Source organism: Numida meleagris, chromosome 19, assembly GCF_002078875.1.
Source record: "Numida meleagris isolate 19003 breed g44 Domestic line chromosome 19, NumMel1.0, whole genome shotgun sequence".
Lineage (NCBI taxonomy): Eukaryota > Metazoa > Chordata > Aves > Galliformes > Numididae > Numida > Numida meleagris.
Window position 1 is genome coordinate 3038858 of NC_034427.1, and position 19688 is coordinate 3058545.

The 19688-nt window shown below is 45.2% G+C and overlaps 1 protein-coding gene across 9 annotated transcripts in view; it reads left to right on the plus strand.

Moving 5' to 3' along the window:
* Positions 1-9121, plus strand: part of PTPRT (protein tyrosine phosphatase, receptor type T) — a 333510-nt gene extending 324389 nt beyond the window's left edge. For all 9 annotated transcript variants that reach the window (XM_021416234.1, XM_021416235.1, XM_021416238.1 and 6 more), the window contains 3 exons: positions 20-183; positions 669-804; positions 1491-9121. In XM_021416234.1, coding sequence (XP_021271909.1) covers positions 20-183; positions 669-804; positions 1491-1544 — 354 coding nt within the window. In that variant the 3' untranslated portion in view covers positions 1545-9121. The remainder of the gene's footprint in view (positions 1-19; positions 184-668; positions 805-1490) is intronic.

Consider the following 19688-nt stretch of genomic DNA (forward strand, 5'->3'; position numbering starts at 1 on the left):
CAAATGCCCTTTGTTTCAGCCCCAGGATGGCTATCGCATAGTTCAGCACCTGCAGTACATTGGCTGGCCGGCGTACCGGGACACCCCTCCGTCCAAACGCTCGCTGCTGAAGGTGGTCAGGAGGCTGGAGAAGTGGCAGGAGCAGTACGATGGGAGAGACGGCCGCACTGTGGTCCACTGCCTGTAAGTAGGGCTGGAAATTGTCTGTAACCTCATGAAATACGTCCAGAAGACTGATTACGGATCTGGAAATCTGGTGGTTTGCCAGGCTTCAGCTGGGGAAAATGAAGTTAAATTACATTTGTAATGTACTTCAAGTTGAATGTTGTGCTGCGTTATAACAACCTGACCCAGAGATTTTACTGATTGTGGTGAAGAGGAGCCGGAGGCTCTGCTGCTTTCTGCTGTGAGCCCCAGAGGAGCGAGGAGAAGCAGGGCAGTGCCCAGGGATTCCTCTCCACTGCTTCCAGGCATGGACTTAGCCCTTCCCTTGTGCCATGACACTGCCAGCTCTCACACTGCCCTTCAGAGCTGCACTTTCACAAACCCATGAGCTTCCTCAAGTAGGCAGGTGAACGCACACCTCTCTTGATGTACGTGCTGATGTGTAAGCCGTGCTTTCGTCCCTCTCCTGGCTTCATCTTTTGCCTCTTTTCTTCTGCACCCAGGAATGGTGGGGGACGCAGTGGCACCTTCTGTGCCATCTGCAGTGTGTGTGAAATGATTCAGCAGCAAAATATCATCGACGTGTTCCACATAGTGAAAACGTTACGGAATAACAAGTCCAACATGGTGGAGTCGCTGGTAAGATTTTTTCCTGCATTTTACTCCATCCAGCATGTGCATGGGGACTTCACGATAGGTACAAGATTTTATGGTTTAGCCCAACACGAATCAAAACCAAATGTACCATTAAATGCACCAGGATTAAAACCAGCCCCATTTTGGCATGTGTGATGAATCTGCCAGTCCCACTGCTTCTATCCTTGACCAGATGTGGAGCAGCCACGCTGGCAGCAAGGTGGGCAGCGTCTCCTGCACCCAGAAGGTGAAACCCCAGGCTACTGTCACCTTAGCTATGCATAATGGGTAGGACTTGTCCTCCTGTGTATGCATACAGCCTGGTGCTTGTTGCTGTGACATGCCTTGAAACCATGGAGGGAGAATAGTGCACCCCTGACCTTGGTCCCTGCAAGAGAGAGATTAAACTGTCCTGAATTCAAACATCCCAACAGATTGTGCTGAATTCTTTCCTCAAAAGCAACATGTGTGATGCGGGCGCAAAGTGTCTATGAGCATTTTTCTCTTCCACTGATGATGGTAATTCTTAGTAATGCTTGTTCAGTATCACGTGGAAATACAATTAATGTTTGCCTGGTCCTGTCAAATGGCATAAGAAAGAGAGAGGAGGCATTTTTGGCAGCTTGTAGAATGAGTCTCCAACAGTTCACCTGTATCCTAATGTCCCTGCCTTCTGCTGTCTTTTTCAGGAACAGTATAAATTTGTATATGAGGTTGCACTGGAATACTTGAGCTCCTTTTAGCCCAGCAGAGGGAGGGGAGCCTCCGACGTGGCAGACCCTGACCCCTGGCAAACGCTTCTCCCCTCTCCCACACTAGAAGGCAGTGACAAGTGTGGGAAGGAAAACCTCTCCTTCCTGGAGAAAAAGACTGAGACTGCACAGACCAGCTGGAAGGAGGAGATGATGCCTGTGTTTGCTGCTGCCTGCTTTCTATTGGAGCACCTACCGCTTCTTAAATAACCTACTGTAAAAATAAGCAAAATGGGAGACAGGCTGAAGGACTGGACTTTCTAATCCCCTCTGACTTCTTCTCTCCTCTTTAGGATTGTATTTTTGCTGTCCTTGCTGAAGAGAAAGAATGAAACCTTTAGGAAATTTTCTTCTAAATGTCTCCTTTTTAAGTTATTATTTTGTTCTCAAATCCCAGTCTTTAATTTTTGAATTTCATGCAGCAGTCATTTGGGAAAAAATGAGATAGCCATAGGGAATTTATGAAATGTTTCATTACAGTTTGCCTCTCTTATCTGTTTTTTGTTTTATCTTCCAAATGAAAAGGCCAACACCAAAAAACACTGGAAATATCGTTCCGCATCTGGTTCCTTTTAGCATGAAGATGGTGGAGATGAGGAGTTAGTTGTTCATGGATTCACATCTTGGCTTCTACACGTTTCCTCCCAGTTTCTCCCAAGGCTGTGCATGAACTGGTTACATCTCTCTGGTCCGTGTTTGTTTCAGTGCTGGTGAAGCAATATTAATGAGTTTCCCAGCCACTTAAACCCTAAAGTGAAATATTTGCATCAAACGAATTGCATTTGTCTTGCAACTTTGGTAACGTCGTTACCATATTTTTCAAGTATTTGCTGGGGTGCAGTGTGTCTTTGAAAAACAGGGTATAAAGTAGGTATTATTGATCATATACTATGTATTATTATTTTTTTATTTATTATTTGTATTGCTGTAGAACTTAGGACCCCTAGTCCTGACAGGTCCCTGCTGAACTAGGCTAGGCACTGTGCAAATGAATAGCAAAGAGGGTTCCTGCTCAAGAGCTTAGAATCAGAAGGTAGTCTTAAAATTGAGTTTGATCAGGTTTTCCTCGCTGTTCCCAAACTGCTGTACAGTCAGACATAGGTGAGTGATTTATTCAGATTTCCAGCCCCTGCAAATTTAAAATGGTAACCCATCCGAGCTGCAGGAGGGGTGATGTACATACACACAAACCTGTTCTGGCATCTGCTAAGAAAAGTCTTCGACCAGCACAGTGATTTTCCATCTTAAGCAAAACAGCTTTTGTTTTGTTCTGTTGAAATGCCTGTGCAACTCTTCTTCTTTGCAGCAAACATCAGGTGTGTTTTGCCATGGTTCTGGATCTCGCTCTGACTTCATAGAGGCTAAGAAATTGCTTTTCTGAAAGTGTTTGTTTAAGTAGTTAATCACTAAGGTCTACAGGATAATCTTTGAGATTTTTTTTAAATGAACAAGGATTTACAATATTCAGTATTTCAATTTAGGCATTTATTTATCTTGAGAGTGCAGGGATACAAGGTTGTTCAGCGTGTAAATTAGATTCTAGGTGATGTAGGCTTCTTCAAACATAGACTTGCTTAAAGCTAGACAAGTAAGGTAAGAGTTTAAGGAAATTCCACTTTCTTACCATTTCATAGCATTTCACCCTCTGGTAAAGACTCAGAAACTGTGCTGGGAGCTCAGTCATGTCAATGCCTTGCATGGAGAACGCCAGAAGTTTTTAAAAAATTACCAATTCCATATATAAATTCAGAAGGTACCTCTGCTTCATGGTCATTCTTTTCTTGGTTATTATATCTTTGCCTTGACAATTGAATCTGATTGAAGCAGTTATTGACTCAGATATAGCAGTACCTAACAAAAAAGTTATCCTCTCTGTCAGAACCTGCAGCAGTCTAAGAAACAATGCTCACTGTTTGCCAATGGAACAGCAATAATCCTTGTTCCTGCTGAGCAGACAAGGGGCTTGCATAGGATGCCGAACCACCGAGCTCATGTTCTTTCCAAGAAGCTTTGGATTCTTGGCTTCTTCCAAGTGAATACCTTGAAGGTCTTAGGCAGTGTGCCACAAAGCATCAGTGAGAACCCCTCACAGGTGCCTCTGCTGTGCGTCAGGTTGGTCCCCTTCTTTCTGCAAGAAATCACAAGATCACCATTAGATCACACTGGGGCTGCAGGTGAATGTCTGCTGTTTCACAAAATAAATTAGTTGTTTTATTTTTTTTTCTGTTGCTGCTAAGCTGCACGAACAATTCTGCTCTAGAATAAGAGGCAAAGCAAAATTATGACATAAAAATGAGAAGGAAGGGATAATATTACTGTTTGAATTACAGGTGGCTTGCTTGGGGGCCATTTGCAAAGAGGAGGAAAGAGGAAATCCTGATCCCAGGATGGGATTTTGCAATTGCCAAGGTAAGAAGAAGCTACCAGCAAAATGTTCACGACTTCACTAACTCCGGAAAGCCAGAGAGAATGACTCCCTATGGATGCTATGGAAATACTAATTAGTATTTAGCATTCTGTTAATTTTACATGGAAACTGGCATACCCGTAGGTCCCTTTCAGGAGTTACTGAAGGACTAGTTCAGGCACTGAAGTTAATAGCCAGGATAGAAGGAATAGAGAGGTAGAGGAAAAGGCAATATAACCAAGAAATGAAGGGTAGAAGATAGTTCCAGGCTGAGCAGTAGCGTGAGGGAAAATGGATTCCAAAGCCAGCAGTCAGCCTATAGGAGGGATGTGTGCATGGAGAGAAGCAGGTGTTGGATGAGCCGAGCAGAACAGCTCTTGCAGTGAAGTTGTTTAAGGTCTAGAGGTAGGTTCAAATGTATTTTCATGGTATGAGAAATGCTAGCACAAGGTCAGGTGCAAGCATCAGCTGGCCCGCAGTAATGCACCACGTGCTTGTAGCCCTCTGCAAATGCAATGTGATAGCATAAATTTCAATGAAAGTTCTTCAAGCTACATTTTCCCTTGTATTTGCAAGGAACAAGTTCAGTGCAAATCATGTTGGTTCGCACAGCCCAACTGTTAGCCACAACTGATTGTGTGCCAGCTCAGGTCTGTGTTTGAGCCTTCTGGTGATGCCCAGCCTACAGTCGGTGTGGAAGGACGCTCAGCAAACACTGCAGGTGATGCTGCTCATGGCCCAGACTGTTCCATCACCACACAGTTACAGTGCTTTTGGGGAGCCCAGCTCCGGTCTGTATTGGCTCAGGGATCTTTGCACTGTTCTTTGCTGCACAATGCATCTATGTTGACTATGAACTAATGATAAAGGGAAAGAGAAAAGAAGCTCACTGTAAATAATCTTCTTACCTTGAGGTTGTTTAAACTATAGAGAAGAGCCTGTAGCAACACAGGTAATGTGTTTGAAGCAAGACTGTGGATGTTGGGTCTGTTTTCACTGAGAAGGAGAGAAATTTTGAGATAATGAAGGAGGCTTTCTCACTCTTGAAAAGATTGACAATCCGGGACAAGCTTTCCAACCTAAGCATTGCCTGCTGCGGCTGGGGAGCAATAATGTAAGGCAGGAAAGGGGAAATCCTCAGTGACTGAGTTTTAGGCTGTGTAAATACGATGTTGACAGTATTTGAATAGTCATCATGAAAATATTTATTCCCATTCTGACATCCTTCAGGACAGGGTGAGAATTGTTTGTTGATAGCATAGTGTTGGTCTAAAGTGAAATCTGAACTTCAGAGAACGAGAAATAAGTAAAGAAGGGTAAGGGTATGGGAAATATGTCATACAGCAGGCAAATAACATCTTAAATTATTACGGGATGTAGCTGAAGCAAAGAATTCTGGAGGTATCTAGGCTGGCTGCTGGAGAAGGAGGAACCTGAGCTGTCTGCAGGAAAGAGATAGAGAGACCAAAATCCCTACAAGCTACAGTGGGTCTTGACAATCTTTTTTTGTTTGTTATCTCTGCAAAAACTGCATCCAACTGCCATCTTTTGTTATTTTTCTCCCCCCAAAGAGTGGCTTGGAAAGAAAATGGTAGTTGACCTCCTGTAGATGGACCTGAGGTACTTGTTTATTAACATGAAGGAAACAGACTGGGATGGGAGTACAAAGTCAGTGTGAAGGCAGGGACCACAGGTGGCGAACAAGCAGATGGGAACTGGTGGTTTTCTTTAGGTGTGCAGATTGAAGTAACTGGTGTTCTCTGATCAGGGAAGTCTCTGGGCTGTGGTCGGTAGGAGGCATTTCAGTTCATGATTGAAATTCATTAGCAAAGTTGCACAGAATGCTGCCATGCTTAGTTAGCTTCAACTATTTTAATTAATGCACTGGTTGATCCCTGTTAGTTTATTTGCATTTCAGCCATTTAAGTCAGCTAGGGTTGCCTGTGTTTGTCCACAGACACCAGGTAACTAGCAGTGAAAGATTTTTCCATGCACAGAAACGCTTTTGTTGCATTTTGCCCCCAATCAAACTGTAATTCTGTACCCCATCTCTCCTGATCAGCCCCTGTCCATGTGGTGCCCACATTTTAAGAATGCCCAGGGAACTCCCATAAAGTAAACATATCATGGGCAATGTCTGTGAGCCCTGATTGGTCTGGTCCATGTACTCTGTAGGGCAGAGGAGGGAATCCCAAAGCATAGCTTTTGCCTAGAGAAGCACGTATTTGTTTTGTCATTAGTTTCCTACCTTTTGTTCTGGATCTGTCAACTCCCTGTGAAAATGTCCAATGGCCATGCAAGACCCCACAGCAGTAGATTAAAGCCTGCAGATGGGAGAGTTGTATTTCCGTTTACTTTGCATGGTTCCTCCAGGAGGAGTTGGTGGGATTTCCCCTGGGAATCTCAGGCCAGGCCCCGTGGGGCACTGCTCTTGGTGTCCCTCGGTCCGAGGAAGGAGAAAGGCTCCCATGGGCAGCAGCAGTTCTGAAGGCAGCTGAACCAGTTGCTGCCTGGAAGAGAAGGAAGGGATAAGGAATCTCCTTCGGGAGAAAAGCAAACAGTGGAGGAGGAGGAGGAAGATTAAATGGTGTCCTGAAACAAGGGAGACACTTCCACTTTGTTCTGTCTCTCGTTCTTGCGTGGATATTCTTATGTCTTCCTACTCTTCTGAGTTTGTGCCGAGATCATCAAAAACAGGGAGTAGCATATTCCACTCTGCAGAGCTCTCTAGAGAAGGAGCAGGCAGGGTAACAGAGGGAATAAATCCCGAGGGACAAAGATGAAAGAGTTCCTTGAGAGGAGCCTTCAAATCTGAGGTGCCTCTGTCTGTCACACTGGCAGAATTCTTTGCAGGTCAGCACGGAGCGCTGCACAGTCCTGGCGTATTCCTGCATGCGCCGTTCAGTGCACTTGGAGAACATCATTGTCCTAGAATAAATTCAAACCGTATTGCATTGGTAGCGCAGTTCACTTTGAGTCATTGCAAAGGGCATCTCAAGAACTTGGTTTGATTCTGCTGTATTCTCATGTGGGGTTCTTCCATAAGTGAACAAACTCCAGCCCGCTCCAGTTTGTTAGAAACATAGATGGGACCTTGTGACGAAAGTGCTTCAGGATGGACACTGCCTGCGGGTGTGAGGCTCAGCATTCCTCCTTGGAGACCAGGAAATGGTAGAACAGCATACTGCATCTTCCCTGCACAGACCTTTCCAGGAGCAGAAACTGAGGGAGCCAGCTAATTAAGGTTTGGTATACAGAAGAGAGTAATGAGGATTCTGTTAACCCTCCTACGTTCATACTTATTTAGATTGCAGTCTTCTATAGCCATACATACATGATATACAATTTAAATGCAAGTGCCCTTCCTTTCCCTGTTCCCCAGTTCCCTGTAGCTCTTCCTCCATTGAGGGCCATCCAGCAGCATAGAAGCAAAGCCCGCTTTCTGCAGTTTTGGCAAGGGATGCTAGGAAAATCTATCACATAGTATCTGTTTATTGACCTGGAAAAGTATCAGTCCTCTTCCTCCTCATCTACATACCCGAAGCATGTACAGTTGAGTGTAGCAATCGAGTAAATTCATGTGTTTTCATGCACCAAGGCCAAATGCTGGTGGTTCTGAGTTTGACGGAAAGACAAAAAACTCACTGCCTTCCAGTGGCCTTGAGTCTGTCATCTTTATGTTCTGTGTTAAAAGGTTTTAAAAGCCTCCCTTATAAACAGTACACTGCACTCAGAATATCTGCAGTTTCATTTCGGGGTAGCACAGTTGTGAAAACCTGGCAGCTTCTTTCATTTGTAAAAATGGGACGAAATCTTTCCATCCTTTTCCCAGTGCATCTTGCAGATTTTTCACCCTTATTCTCTGGTTTCAACCTACGCCTTAAGAAACAAAATTATGCAGCAGACAGAATGATAGATGCTGGTGTTCCCGTAGTGTTTCTTTGTGGAGGGGAAAAAAAAAAGGAATAAATGTTTTTTCTTGTTTTTCTTGCAAATCAGTTCAGCATGAGCAGGGTTTGCTTATTGTTGCGATGTGATGTACGCCATAGATGTCACCTGTGGGACCAGTCCTGGTCTGTTCTGTACAGGTTTCCATCGGAATAGGGGTCACTGCAGAGGAAGCGCTTGTTGCGAGTGATCGTGTTCCAGTGAAGATTTTTTAAGGGAGATCTGAACCCTGGAACACAATTGTCTGGGGGACTTGGTGAGCTGCTTAAGCAGGTGGCTCTGTGGAATTGTATTTCCTTCTGTGAGCACATCATGGTTCTCGGGGCACCTCCAGGAACTCTTACTTGTGTGCAGCTATGTAGGAATGCATTTGCAGGGGTGGGTTTGGGAGCGTGGCCAGCACTTCATGAGCTTCCATGAGTTCAGCTATTTGGGAAGCCTCCCCAGGGCATCTTATGGCTGTTGGCATTGCTGAACTAGCTCGAACGCTTCACGTGCAGGACTTCCGTGTACATGGAGCAGGACTGGCACGACCCTCCCCACCTCTGTAGCCCTTTGTAAGTCTCCAGCACTCACGCTGCACTTCAGTGCAAAAGCTGCAGCTGTACCCATGCCCCGTGCAACCCGTACTGACTGAGCGCATTGACAAACTTCACTCCCGTGTTGATTTCATCTCCTTCACCTCCTTCCCCCTGCGCCAATCCCGTTGAAATGGAAATGCTCTAGCATCACTTGTTGCCGGCGCTGTTCCTGCTGCGGTCAGCGATGCCGCGGCCGTATCGGGGTGAGCAGGACCCTGCCCAGCTCCCCGGCGCCCGCTGCGTCAGCGCGTCTCTGCTGTTGCGATTCTGCCCCCATCTCCCCCCCCCTTTGGCCTTTATGGATTACTGGTGAAACTCACTTGTACAGTTTGGATGTTTGATAGATAAAGCACGTATGAAAAAAAAAAAAAGGAAAAAAATATAAATACAAAAATCTCAACACTGTGCATTCAGTGTCTTTTCTTTCTAGCTTAAAAGAAGGAAGGTAAATAATGTCAAGTCAATGAATATCAGATATATTTTTTGACTGTACATTACAGTGAAGTGTAATCTTTTTTTTACAACTGCGAGTCCATCTTATTTATTCTTGTAAATGTTCCCAGACAATGTTTGTAATATGGGCTGTGTTGCAAATCCATAAAATAAATCTGTGATCTGAGATTCATGTTTTACTAAGAGACTCTGGTGCTTGTGCCTTTACTTTGCATGTGCAGGGGACAATGCATTGCAAGCAGTACTATTAGAAACAGCGGGGGGGTGGCACGGGAAAACACAAGATAGCTTCTTGTCACACTGATGGGCAGCTGGCTTTATTTCACAAGCACGATTCAGAAGTAGCTAGACAGCAGCAGAGAGAATGCACCCAACATTTCAATCTAGCCACATCTTTTGAGACAGCCCTCTCAGAAAGCCACTGTGCGTGTGCTGAGTGCTTTTAAAAATTATAGTCTTAGAAGTGCAAGTTTGAACTGAACATTTTCTTACAGTGTTTTCCATCTAACAGATGTTACCGTCAAGTCTCCTTGGTGTTCAAGTGCTGCACTGCTAATGCTGACATTGCTAACGTTAAACACATTTTTCTGTTGCTTTCTATAGGCAGGCACATGAGGGTATTCTGTGTGCAGGTGATGGGTGCCAAACTTGAACGTAGGATGAGATGTCAGTAGGAAATATTTTCACGCACCTACCAGCAGGCTGCCGCGTTCATTCATTCACAGCCGCGTGGCTGTGCTTGCCATCCAAGTCAGTCTGTGAGAGCAGGAGGCTGTAGGCGAGGGAGTAGACAGGGATCCTCTACTGCAAAGACCACTTCATTCCCTCCATACAAGCACAAGTGCCTCGAGATTCACAGCTTAGCGTCAGGAGTGTCGTGTCTTGCTACACTCATACAACCCAAGTGGTAAGAAGTAAGCTGTATTACGTTGTTAATTAGCCTTACTAAAAATAAACTAAAAGGATGATGTGGCTCCTGTTTTTCTTAAAGCACAGTAAATCTACCTTGGAAGCATATTCCTTTCTCTGTAGAATCATAGAATCATAGAATTAGCTAGGTTGGAAAAGACCTACAAGATCATGCAGTCCAACCATCCACCTACCACCAATTACCCCACTAAACCATGTCTCTCAACGCTATATCCAAATGTTTCTTGAACACCTCCAGGGACGGTGACTCAACCACCTCCCTGGGCAGCCCATTCCAGCGCCTGACCACTCTTTCAGAAAAGTAGTATTTCCTAATGTCCAGCCTAAATCTCCCCTGGCGCAACTTGAGGCCATTCCCCCTCGTCCTGTCACTAGTTACAAGAGAGAAGAGGCCAACCCCCAGGTCACTATGTATGTTTTCTTTTGCAAATACTTATCTTTTTTCATTGATACACAGAAAACTCCATAAATCTACCCTGGGTATCTGAGTTTGGCTCAAACACAGCATTTGCTCACACATTCACTGTTGTTCTGGGCAGCCAGGTAGGAAGCAAAAGTTGATGCCAAAGCAAACTCCTTGCCACAGTGTTGCACCTGGCGTGTGCAAGGTGTGAACCTACAGTGATTTCATCCAGCTCCATCTCTGCCTTGGAGTACAGCTGCTCTCATTTGCTACGGTTAAACCTTCAAAGGCCACACACTGTGCTGATAGGCAGATATTGTTTAAAAGCAATGTCAAAAATGGCATTGGTCTTATTAAGGCATGGCCGTCCCCATGACATCTAAGTATAGAGACGGGATGGAGATGATTACCTGGATGGGGAGAAAAAGGCCTCTCCAGAAGGTGAATCTGGCTGGGATAGAACATACTGGTGGTTGTCCTCTGGATGCGCCTGTTTTCTCCACTAATCCAGTTCGCTCAATGACCACTACCAACACGGACCATTCTGAGATGTCTCCTGTTAGAGGAGATGTGTCCTCCACGTTACTGCATATCGACACGGAAATTATGTCCTATGCTGGCACAGAGAAGGAGCAGATTTAATTCTTCTTGCTTTTTCTTGGAAATTCATCGTCTAAGCCATCTGGGTTGGTCATTTCAGGGTCCTCCCTCTGCTCAAGTTCAACATTTGAAAATGATGAAACTATAATAAATAAATACTGTTTTTAAAGGGAGAAAAAGTTGTTCTATGTCAGTTCTACTTTTGTCCACTGATACATAGCTTTAATTGTACAAAATTGGCATGTGCTTTTTCTTGTGTTTCGTTTAGTTTTTGTTTTGTGAGTCATCTCTGCGTGTGTTTGGGAGGATGTCATATTTCTTGCAGAGAATGTTTATAACTGGCTTGTAAAAGTTTATCCATTAAGTGTTAATGTATGGTGAATCAATAGCTACAGAGCATTTATGGGACGGGTCAATGGGGTTACTTAAAAGTCTGTAACATTCAGTAATGTGTTTATAAACACCTATAATGTACTCTTTATGCCAGAAGCGATATAATATTTAGTACTCTTTTATTAATATAATACCTTGTAAACGATGTAAGATAAGCTGCAAGCAGATGGATTTTTCAGCAGTGTGGTGAAATAGCTTTTTTATTGCATATATAAATGGTTCCCACTAACACATTTGTGAAAGTCTGGCTTGCGTAGGAAATGAATGAAATATGCAGAACCTTTGGAGATGGTTGGGACCAGAAGTTACAAACCATAATGCTCTCAGTATTCTCACATGTAGGATGGTCGGAAAGGCATAGGGCAGCTCTCAGCTCCACCGTGGACTCAGCATCTCAAGAAAGTTAGTTAGTTTTCTTCCAGCTGCATGATGCAAGGTTTGAACAATGTTAGGAGATGGTCCAGTGATGCCACCAGTCTCATAGGCTCTCTCTGATATTAGCAAATTATGTAGGAAAAATGCCAGCAGCGTGTACATTTGTAATAGTCTTCTCTGATGCAGTACTTCAGTTTGGGATATCACAAATGAGAGGTGATAGCACAGAGATCTTTCTTCCAAGTGGTGTTTTGATTTGTGTCTGATCTGACTCAGGCTCCTTCCAACCCTAGGATCCGTGCAGGGCTTCTAACCCAATGTCGAAGCATGCTAAGGGCACGTAAAGCACAGGTCCCCTTTAGGACTGAGGTAGCCCTGATTTGTGCATCTTCCATGCAAACCAGCCTGTTCCAACAGCAGAGTGGGGAAGCGATGGTGTGCGCAGCTCCGTGTGTGTGTGTGTCTTCTGTCTGTCACCTCATCCTGCTTCTAGAAGCTGAGCACAAATAATCTGTGTAGTGGAAATGCTAAGTCACAGCTTGAAGCAGTGATTGAGCACCTGGTGGGAAGGCAGGGCCAGCCCAGGGGAGCTCAGGTGCATTGCATGCACCTGAGAGACCAGAAGGCGTGGATCCTGGCTGCACCCCTTCCCAGACCTCATTTAAGGGTTGGCAGTGGAGACAAGGGCATCTTGTTGGAGATCCCTGTATATTTGGGGCCTTGTTAAGGTAAGCAGCTTCTTTCCTTTGTTTCTGTGCCCACAGCTGTTGCATTTGAGCAAATCCTCACTTGCTGCAGCCTACGACTGTGCTGCTCTGCTGTCATTGCTGTGCTTTCCATCACGTTACAGTGTTATGAACCACTACAACAAGAGCTACTGGAAGGCATGATTGGCAGTGTTTGTACAGTCATGGGCGCTGATGATAAAACAGTAACTAGTTGAGGAAAAGGCAAAGAACAAAAATTATTGTTTACTCTGGTGCCATAGGAACTATCTTGCAAAGCAAAACAAACAAACAAAAACCTATATCAAAGGTGGTAATGAGCAGCCCCAGCTCTCTGTGCTTGTGTGCACTCCTAAGCAGCCAGTCCCAGCACATATGTATCACAACTTGCAGTAGCGCTTCCTGTGCTGGCTGTGGTTTGGAGGACAGGTGAGCTGTGACCTGTGCCAATACCAGAAGCCAGAATAAGCCTTTAGGTTTTGTTTCTACTTTGCACCTTCACGAAATTGCTTGTTATACGTAGAAATGAAGTTTGTCTTGATGGATCCAGGTTATAGTGCACTCCACACCGATGGCAGCATCTTCACATTTGCAGACAGAAACTTTGCTGAAGAAGCATGCAGCTTACAGCGTTCCATGATAGCTGAGGGGATTTACTGCTTTTGGCCATGGAGCTCCTCCCTGTGTGCCTTGAACCCATCTCTGGCGCAAAACTGAGACCTATTGCTTCAGTCTTGTGTTGCTCAGGGACATTTTGTATCCAGGTACAAAAAATGAATTCATTCACTATTCATTTTCAGTAGCATTTTGCACTACAGTCTAAAGCACGCACACATTTTGTAATGGATAGTGGCTGCTATGGACGTTTGCTGCTTGCTGTGCTACTGGTACATAACACTTTTACTTTAATCTGACTTGCTCCAAGCTTTGCCATCTAACACTGTCCGTGTCCTAGCAGGTGTTGAAAGTAAGGAAAAAAACCTCTAGAAATACAAACCCCTCATGGTATGATGTGCTCACGCTGCAGCAGGATCAGGGCTGAAGTGTGAGGCAGTGGCTTGGCCTAAGCTCAGGAGCTGAAAAATGAGAAGCAAGTGTGTCTGGGGAGGAGGGGGAGCAACCAGCACTGCCCTTGCTGTGGTGTCAGAGCAGGTGGCTCCCACCTTACTGATGATTTTTCGGTGCTTTCCAGGGCTACAGCAATTTCCATCCCCTACTCTCTGGGTCCATGGGAGAAAACTGTAATCTGCATTGCCTCTCACCCTGCCCACTCCCCCGGATGCTTGCCAGGGGTGGGCTTGGGGCAGCCTTTCCCATCAACTGATGTGCAGTGCCCAACGCAAACAGGCTCCGTTCCCCACCTTGTTAAGCAAAATAGCTGCAAAAATATCAAGCAGTGAGCAAGTATGAATTCAAAGCTGAGTTTTGGCTGTAAGCATGCAAATAATTCTCATTGGCAGACTCCTACTGCTGCTGTTGCTTACATGAATCAGCTTTGCAAGTTTGGAGACTAATTTTGGAAAGTGCAGCTTGGAAGTGATAAGTCCAGGTTATAAAGACACTCCAACTGCGTGTGCGAAAATGAAAAGTAGATGCAGCTTGCTGGAAGAGAATGAATCTCTGTCCGTCCCAGACATTGTAACAGCTCCTGGTCTGAAAGCACGTGGGATGAGGTCAGAACTTTGCACTCATCAGTCCGTGGATCAGTCTGTGCCATTGCCTCAGTGCTGCTGCTTTGTCTTGAACAGGGGGAGACAGAGAGGAACATTTTGTCCTGGGAATCTGGGTGCAGTTGTAGGGAGATAACTCAGGATGCAAACACTTGCCATGTTATTGCACTTCCACAGGCTTTTGAAAAACGTGTGGGCTTCGAAGCGATCAGCCCCACACCCAGCTCTGAGGGAGCAACAAGAACACGGCGTGCTCCTTGAACCCGAGGGGTGGCCTCTTAAAAGACATTGCAGCTTTAATTTTTCTTTTTAAATGAATTCACGTGGAGTGCACAGATCAAAATGTAACGTTTTGCTAACGCGTTCCGTGCAGTTTTAAATTACTTAAGCACTGAAATCATTCTCTGCAGCTTTTTCCTACTCCTGTTTGGTGCTCCTCATTGGGAAGCGGTTTGCTCTGGTTACCAGGGCTGCCCCCAGCCCTCCTATCTGCCTCACTGATGGATAAGGGAACTCTGCTGCATAGGATGCTCCAACAGCCTGCCTCTCTTGAAAGGGAGAATCATGCTCACGTGGATACAATATCATTCTAATGTTACTGGCCTTTTGCACCTTCGCTTTTGGGAAATCTGGTCTTATTTTTCTCCCAAGTTTAACTAACGAATCTTGTGTCAGTCACCTATATAACTTTATATAGGGCAGACGTATATATAGCTTGTAAACTCTTCTTATATAAATATGTATATATGTATACACAGAAGCGCTTGTGTGAATATCTATATACGAAAATAGCTTTTATGGTCCTTCATGCAGGGTTATCCTGCAAGCTCAAAGCTGTGCATGTTACCCTGGGAAGTGTTGGCCATGGTGGACACATGCTGGAGGGATCCCTGTCCATGGAGACGTGTGGTGCTGCTGTCATTGCAAAGGCCCCAGTTTCATGGTTTTGGAATTTCCTCCCAAACCTTTCCAAACTTCACTCTGTGTGTTGACCCCTCTGCCTCCCTTCGCAAGCGCTGTGAAGACGCGGCTGCTCAGGTGACAGCAACTCAATTTTTCTTATAACCTCACTTCCCCGTTCACTGCGGGGAAATTACAGAGACCTAAAAGCCTTTCCTATTCCTGCTATACCCGGTGCCCACCACTGCAGCGTTTCCAGCAAGCTGCCTTGGGTCAACACTTGGCCTTAATTCGTGTCCCTCCTTTTGGAGCAGCGCGTGTGTGAGGAGGAGGGGCTGTGTTTGTTTACAGCACCGTGTGCAGAGAAGCACAGGAGGCGGCTGGCTGGTAAACAGAATTTAAATTTCTGAAAGCTCTCTTAAACCTGTTCAAATCTCTGTGCTGTGCAGATAAGGCCGGGCTGTTGTGTGAGCTGACACAGTAGGAACAAACTTCTGGCGAATGCGCAGCAGTCACAGCGTTGGAAATTGTAAAGCACCTTTTTTTTCCTTTTTTAATCAAGGTAGCAGCAAGTTTGAAAGGATGATTTGTGTGGTGTGTCTGCAGTAACACAGGAAAAAATCAAGAGGGTTAGGAAGGGAGGGGAGAAATCTGAGCAAGCGGGAACAGTCTGATCTAATCAATCTGGGTGCCTCAAATGTCATCACTACTCTACCTCAATTACCTTCCAGTCTCAAGTTGTTATAGATTTTAATGTCCTTTAAATGAGCAAAACCCTGCTCTTCCCCGATGCAGTTCTTCCTTCAAGGAAGCATTAACCTAAAATTGGTGCCTAAACTGACCTTTAGCTTTCTCCCGGAGCTAAAAATGTACAATGAGCTGGAAGCAGGTGAATCTGTTTTTCTGCTTTGAGACTCCTTTGGGTTGGTACGAGCAAGTGACAGCAGGCAGCTTGGGGTTCTGCCAAACCATCACTAAGGGCTTTGTTTTCTTTGGTTCCGCAGCCAGGTAGGAGTCTAACAGACATAAGAACTTCGGAGATGCTGATTTCCACCCAAAGTGGAATGTGAGCGAAAAAAAAAAAATTAAAAAAAAAAAATTTAAAAGTGCGACTGTGTCAGGTTTAAAACATTTTGCAGCAATAACATGCACAGAGCACATGTCCCCAGGTGAGCGATGGGTGATGTCACTTAAAAAAACGTCAAGGTGAAGTGCGTTGCTCCGTGGCTTTATTCCTAAAAGAAAATACTGGGATGTACTCAGAAGATGGAGAGAGCAGTACAGAAACTGGAAACGCTACTAAAATAGTTGGGAATCGGGGATGAAAGAGTGAAAGACTCAGAACACCTCCTTCAAGAACCACAGTCCCCAAGCAGCCCCTCTGTATAGAAGCTCTCCTTACCCTACTGAATGCAGAGCAGGCAAAAGAGAACTTTGTTCCTTTGATGCCACCTTTGTGGTCCACCTGGCTTTTGTATGCACATTCGCTGCTGATGGAGAGCAAAGCTGTTCCAGCGCTACCCGCTTCTTTAACAAGAGGCTGTCAGCCCATGGGAGAGGGAGCGAATGAGGAACACTGGGCTGTCCTGGCGACTTCTGAATGCGGCAGCTAGATGTGCTGCAGCTGTGGAGGTAGGGCAGCCTTTTGAAGGAGGTGCTGAATAGGAGTACGTGTATTTGTCTAGCTGTGGATGCTTTAAAACACAAATACACAATGTCTAATTAGACAGGAGGCAAGATGAAGGCTGCCCTGCTGTGCCACAGTGTCTCAAAGCACGCTGGGTGCGTGCCTGCTGCCCTGGTGCTGCTGTCACTGGGGCACTGTGTGTTCCCCAGCCCCTTCAGTCACATCAGCAGAGAGGGAGATGCTAACAATGAACTAATGAGCGTAGTTAACAACAGAACCGTTGCCTCCAGGCAAAGTTTTTGCTAGCTACAGTTTTTCTCCTTTCACTTCAATGTACTGATTAAACAATGGCCAAAGCAAAAAATATCATAGTTTTATTTTTAAAGAATACAAACAATAGAATTTCATAAATCGAGCAGTTTCCCTTTGTCCAGAAGGAATGAGAGCTTTGGCTTCCTCCATGAGATGAACAACTCTTGGCAACTGCAAATGCTGTCCCAGCTTTGTGGTCCCTGCGGCATCTAGTGCTAAGAAATAAAACCCTTCTGCCGTTGTCTGCCTGCGTTCTGTTTTGAATACACTTGCAATTGCAGGAGTGAACAACAATTGGAGACGGGAATGTTTGTTGACTTTTCAAACTCGCTGGCTGACAGCTCAGCCTGGCTTCCATCACACGTGGTCAGGGAAGGAGCTGATTCTGCTAGAAAATACGGGGTCTTCTCATCTGCACTGGGAGGGCTCTGCTGAGCCTCCTATAGGACTGTTTTTCATTTTCTGCTGATATTAATTTGCTCTGCTTGGTTAGAAATGTTAGACTCTGCACAACTTTGTTTTTTCTTTAGTTGCTCGTTTCTCCAGCTCTTCACTAAACACAAAAGGACTCATGGGAAAAGTTCTTGGGCTGTCACTCTGAACAGTCTCCATATCCAGATGCTAATGATGGGAGTTTTAGCATTATATGGGTTGGGGGGTAAGCAAGAATGACTTTTCAGCACTATTCTTTGCTTTAAATCATTGCAAGCCTTCTAAAAAAATGCCTGTTTTCCAAATCATGTCTCCTTTTAGTGTTGATGTGTGAGCATTAGAAAGGGAAAGTACTGGTGAAAATCAATTTTGAAAATCAAACAAAGGTTTCTGCCATTCCCTTTACTGAAAACCCAGGCTGCTTTCCTTCTATTAATTCTGTAAGTGTATAGCTACCTATTACCTCAGAATGCAGTGCCTTCAATGGAGTTTTATAAACCTTTGGCCCCATCGCTATAAAAATCTCCCGTGTTTTTGCCAAATCTCCCTCAGAAAGATTACTTTTGCTTTGAAGATGCCAATAAAGGAAATTGCTTTCACAAGGAAAGAGCTGGGAAGACAACCCTAGACCCTTCATTTGGCTTCCCTCCAATCTTAAATGTATTGGAACTCAAGAGCAATCCTAAGTATATGATAAAACACGCCGTGTTCTGGACAGCAAGATCTCTTGGGACAGTGCTTCATTATGTCCCCGTGCCCCCTCACCATTCTCCAGCTTTTGAGCAAAAGCTGCAAAAGAAAACAGCAACATTCATCCAAGCACCTGAGCTCGGTTGTGTTTGGCAGCAGGCTGTGCCTGGCAGTGGGCAGGGGTTGAGCCAGCCACTGCTGGTTGGGACCTAATCTCTGGTGGCCTGGTGCCACTGTGCCATTCTGTGCTGGCACCAGAAGGAGGATTGTCTTTCTTCTTTCTTCTCTATTTTTTTTTTCTGTTTTTTCCTTACCTCAAATCCCTTTTGTACAATCTTAAGAGTAGGACACACCACCAGCACACCTGGAGAGTGCTGCCTCACAGCATACACCTGGAAAGAGGAGCAGAGCGTGGGCTGTAGCCTTTCTGCACAAAGGGACACATGGGACAACAGCAGGATCTTGGTTTAAGTTGAAAAAAGTCAGCAAACTTGGAAAGTGAGCATGAGCTCTGTGATTAGCTGAAAAATGAGGCTGTGCGAACAAATGCAATCTCACTTGTGCTTTTTGCCCAGATTTCCTCAATGGAGCTCAGAGCTTGAACCAGCATTGCGAGCCCCAGGCAGAATGAGAACAGACACAAAAAGCAGCACCCCTGTTCCTCCTCTTGCTGCTATTCCTGTTACATTTTCAGCATATACCCTATGCCAGGGAGGCAAGTGACAGTGTTGCAGTGCTTCCACGGGCACTTGATTGAATTTAAGGGAATTCTGACCTCCTCTGACAACAGCTGTCTATGATCAGTCTGACAAATCACCCAAACATGGCCTCAGTGCTAGGAGTAGGTGGGTGAGCATGGACTCAGTGCTGCATCTGTTGAGGTATCTTGGCCTAACCTCAGGCAGTGAAAAGTGGCCCAGAAATGGCTTGTGTCTGTATGGGAGGGGCACCAGAGCTGGGCTGTGGGAGCTGAGATAAGTCACTCATGGTGCAGGGAGTGAGGGAACCTGGGCAGGAGCATGGGGAAGGCAAAGGGTTATTTGCTGGTGGAAGCAGACTGACACAGCAAAATATTAGTCCTGCTCTGTGTCTCTCCAGCTTTATATTTGTATGAGAAATAGTAATCCTACGCTTCCCCTGCTCTGAGGATTGGGACATCTTGAATAATAGTGTTGCTTACTGCTGAAACTGCTTGATTTTTTTTTCAATATTTTTTTAGTTTACCTTTTATTTTGGAAATGTTTGAATATGATGGATGACTTGATATTTTAGAATGTTTGGCTGCTATTTGACCACAAGAAACATTTTGTGAGCAGCGCTTTGTAAAGAGGCAAGGGGACTGGTTATACCAGCAAGTGTTCTGCTCCCTGGATGTACAAGTGAGTTGTGATGTCTGGATGCCCACTAGCACATCCAGTGCCAAAACAGAGATATAGCTCCTTTGCTTACATGAATTACTGCGCAGGAACGGGCAGCTTCTGTCTCATCCCCATACAACCACTGTGCTGGAGGCTCCAGGTGCATGGAGCCAGGTGGGGCTACACTGAGAACAGCTGGGCCCTGCAGCTCCCGAGGCTTCAGATCAGAGGAAGGGGCTGCAGGAAAAGCTGAGCCCAAAGCAGCAAGCTGGAATTCAAGGTAAGATGCTGGGAGCTCACTGGGTGTGTGAGCTCCTTCAGCCTGGACATC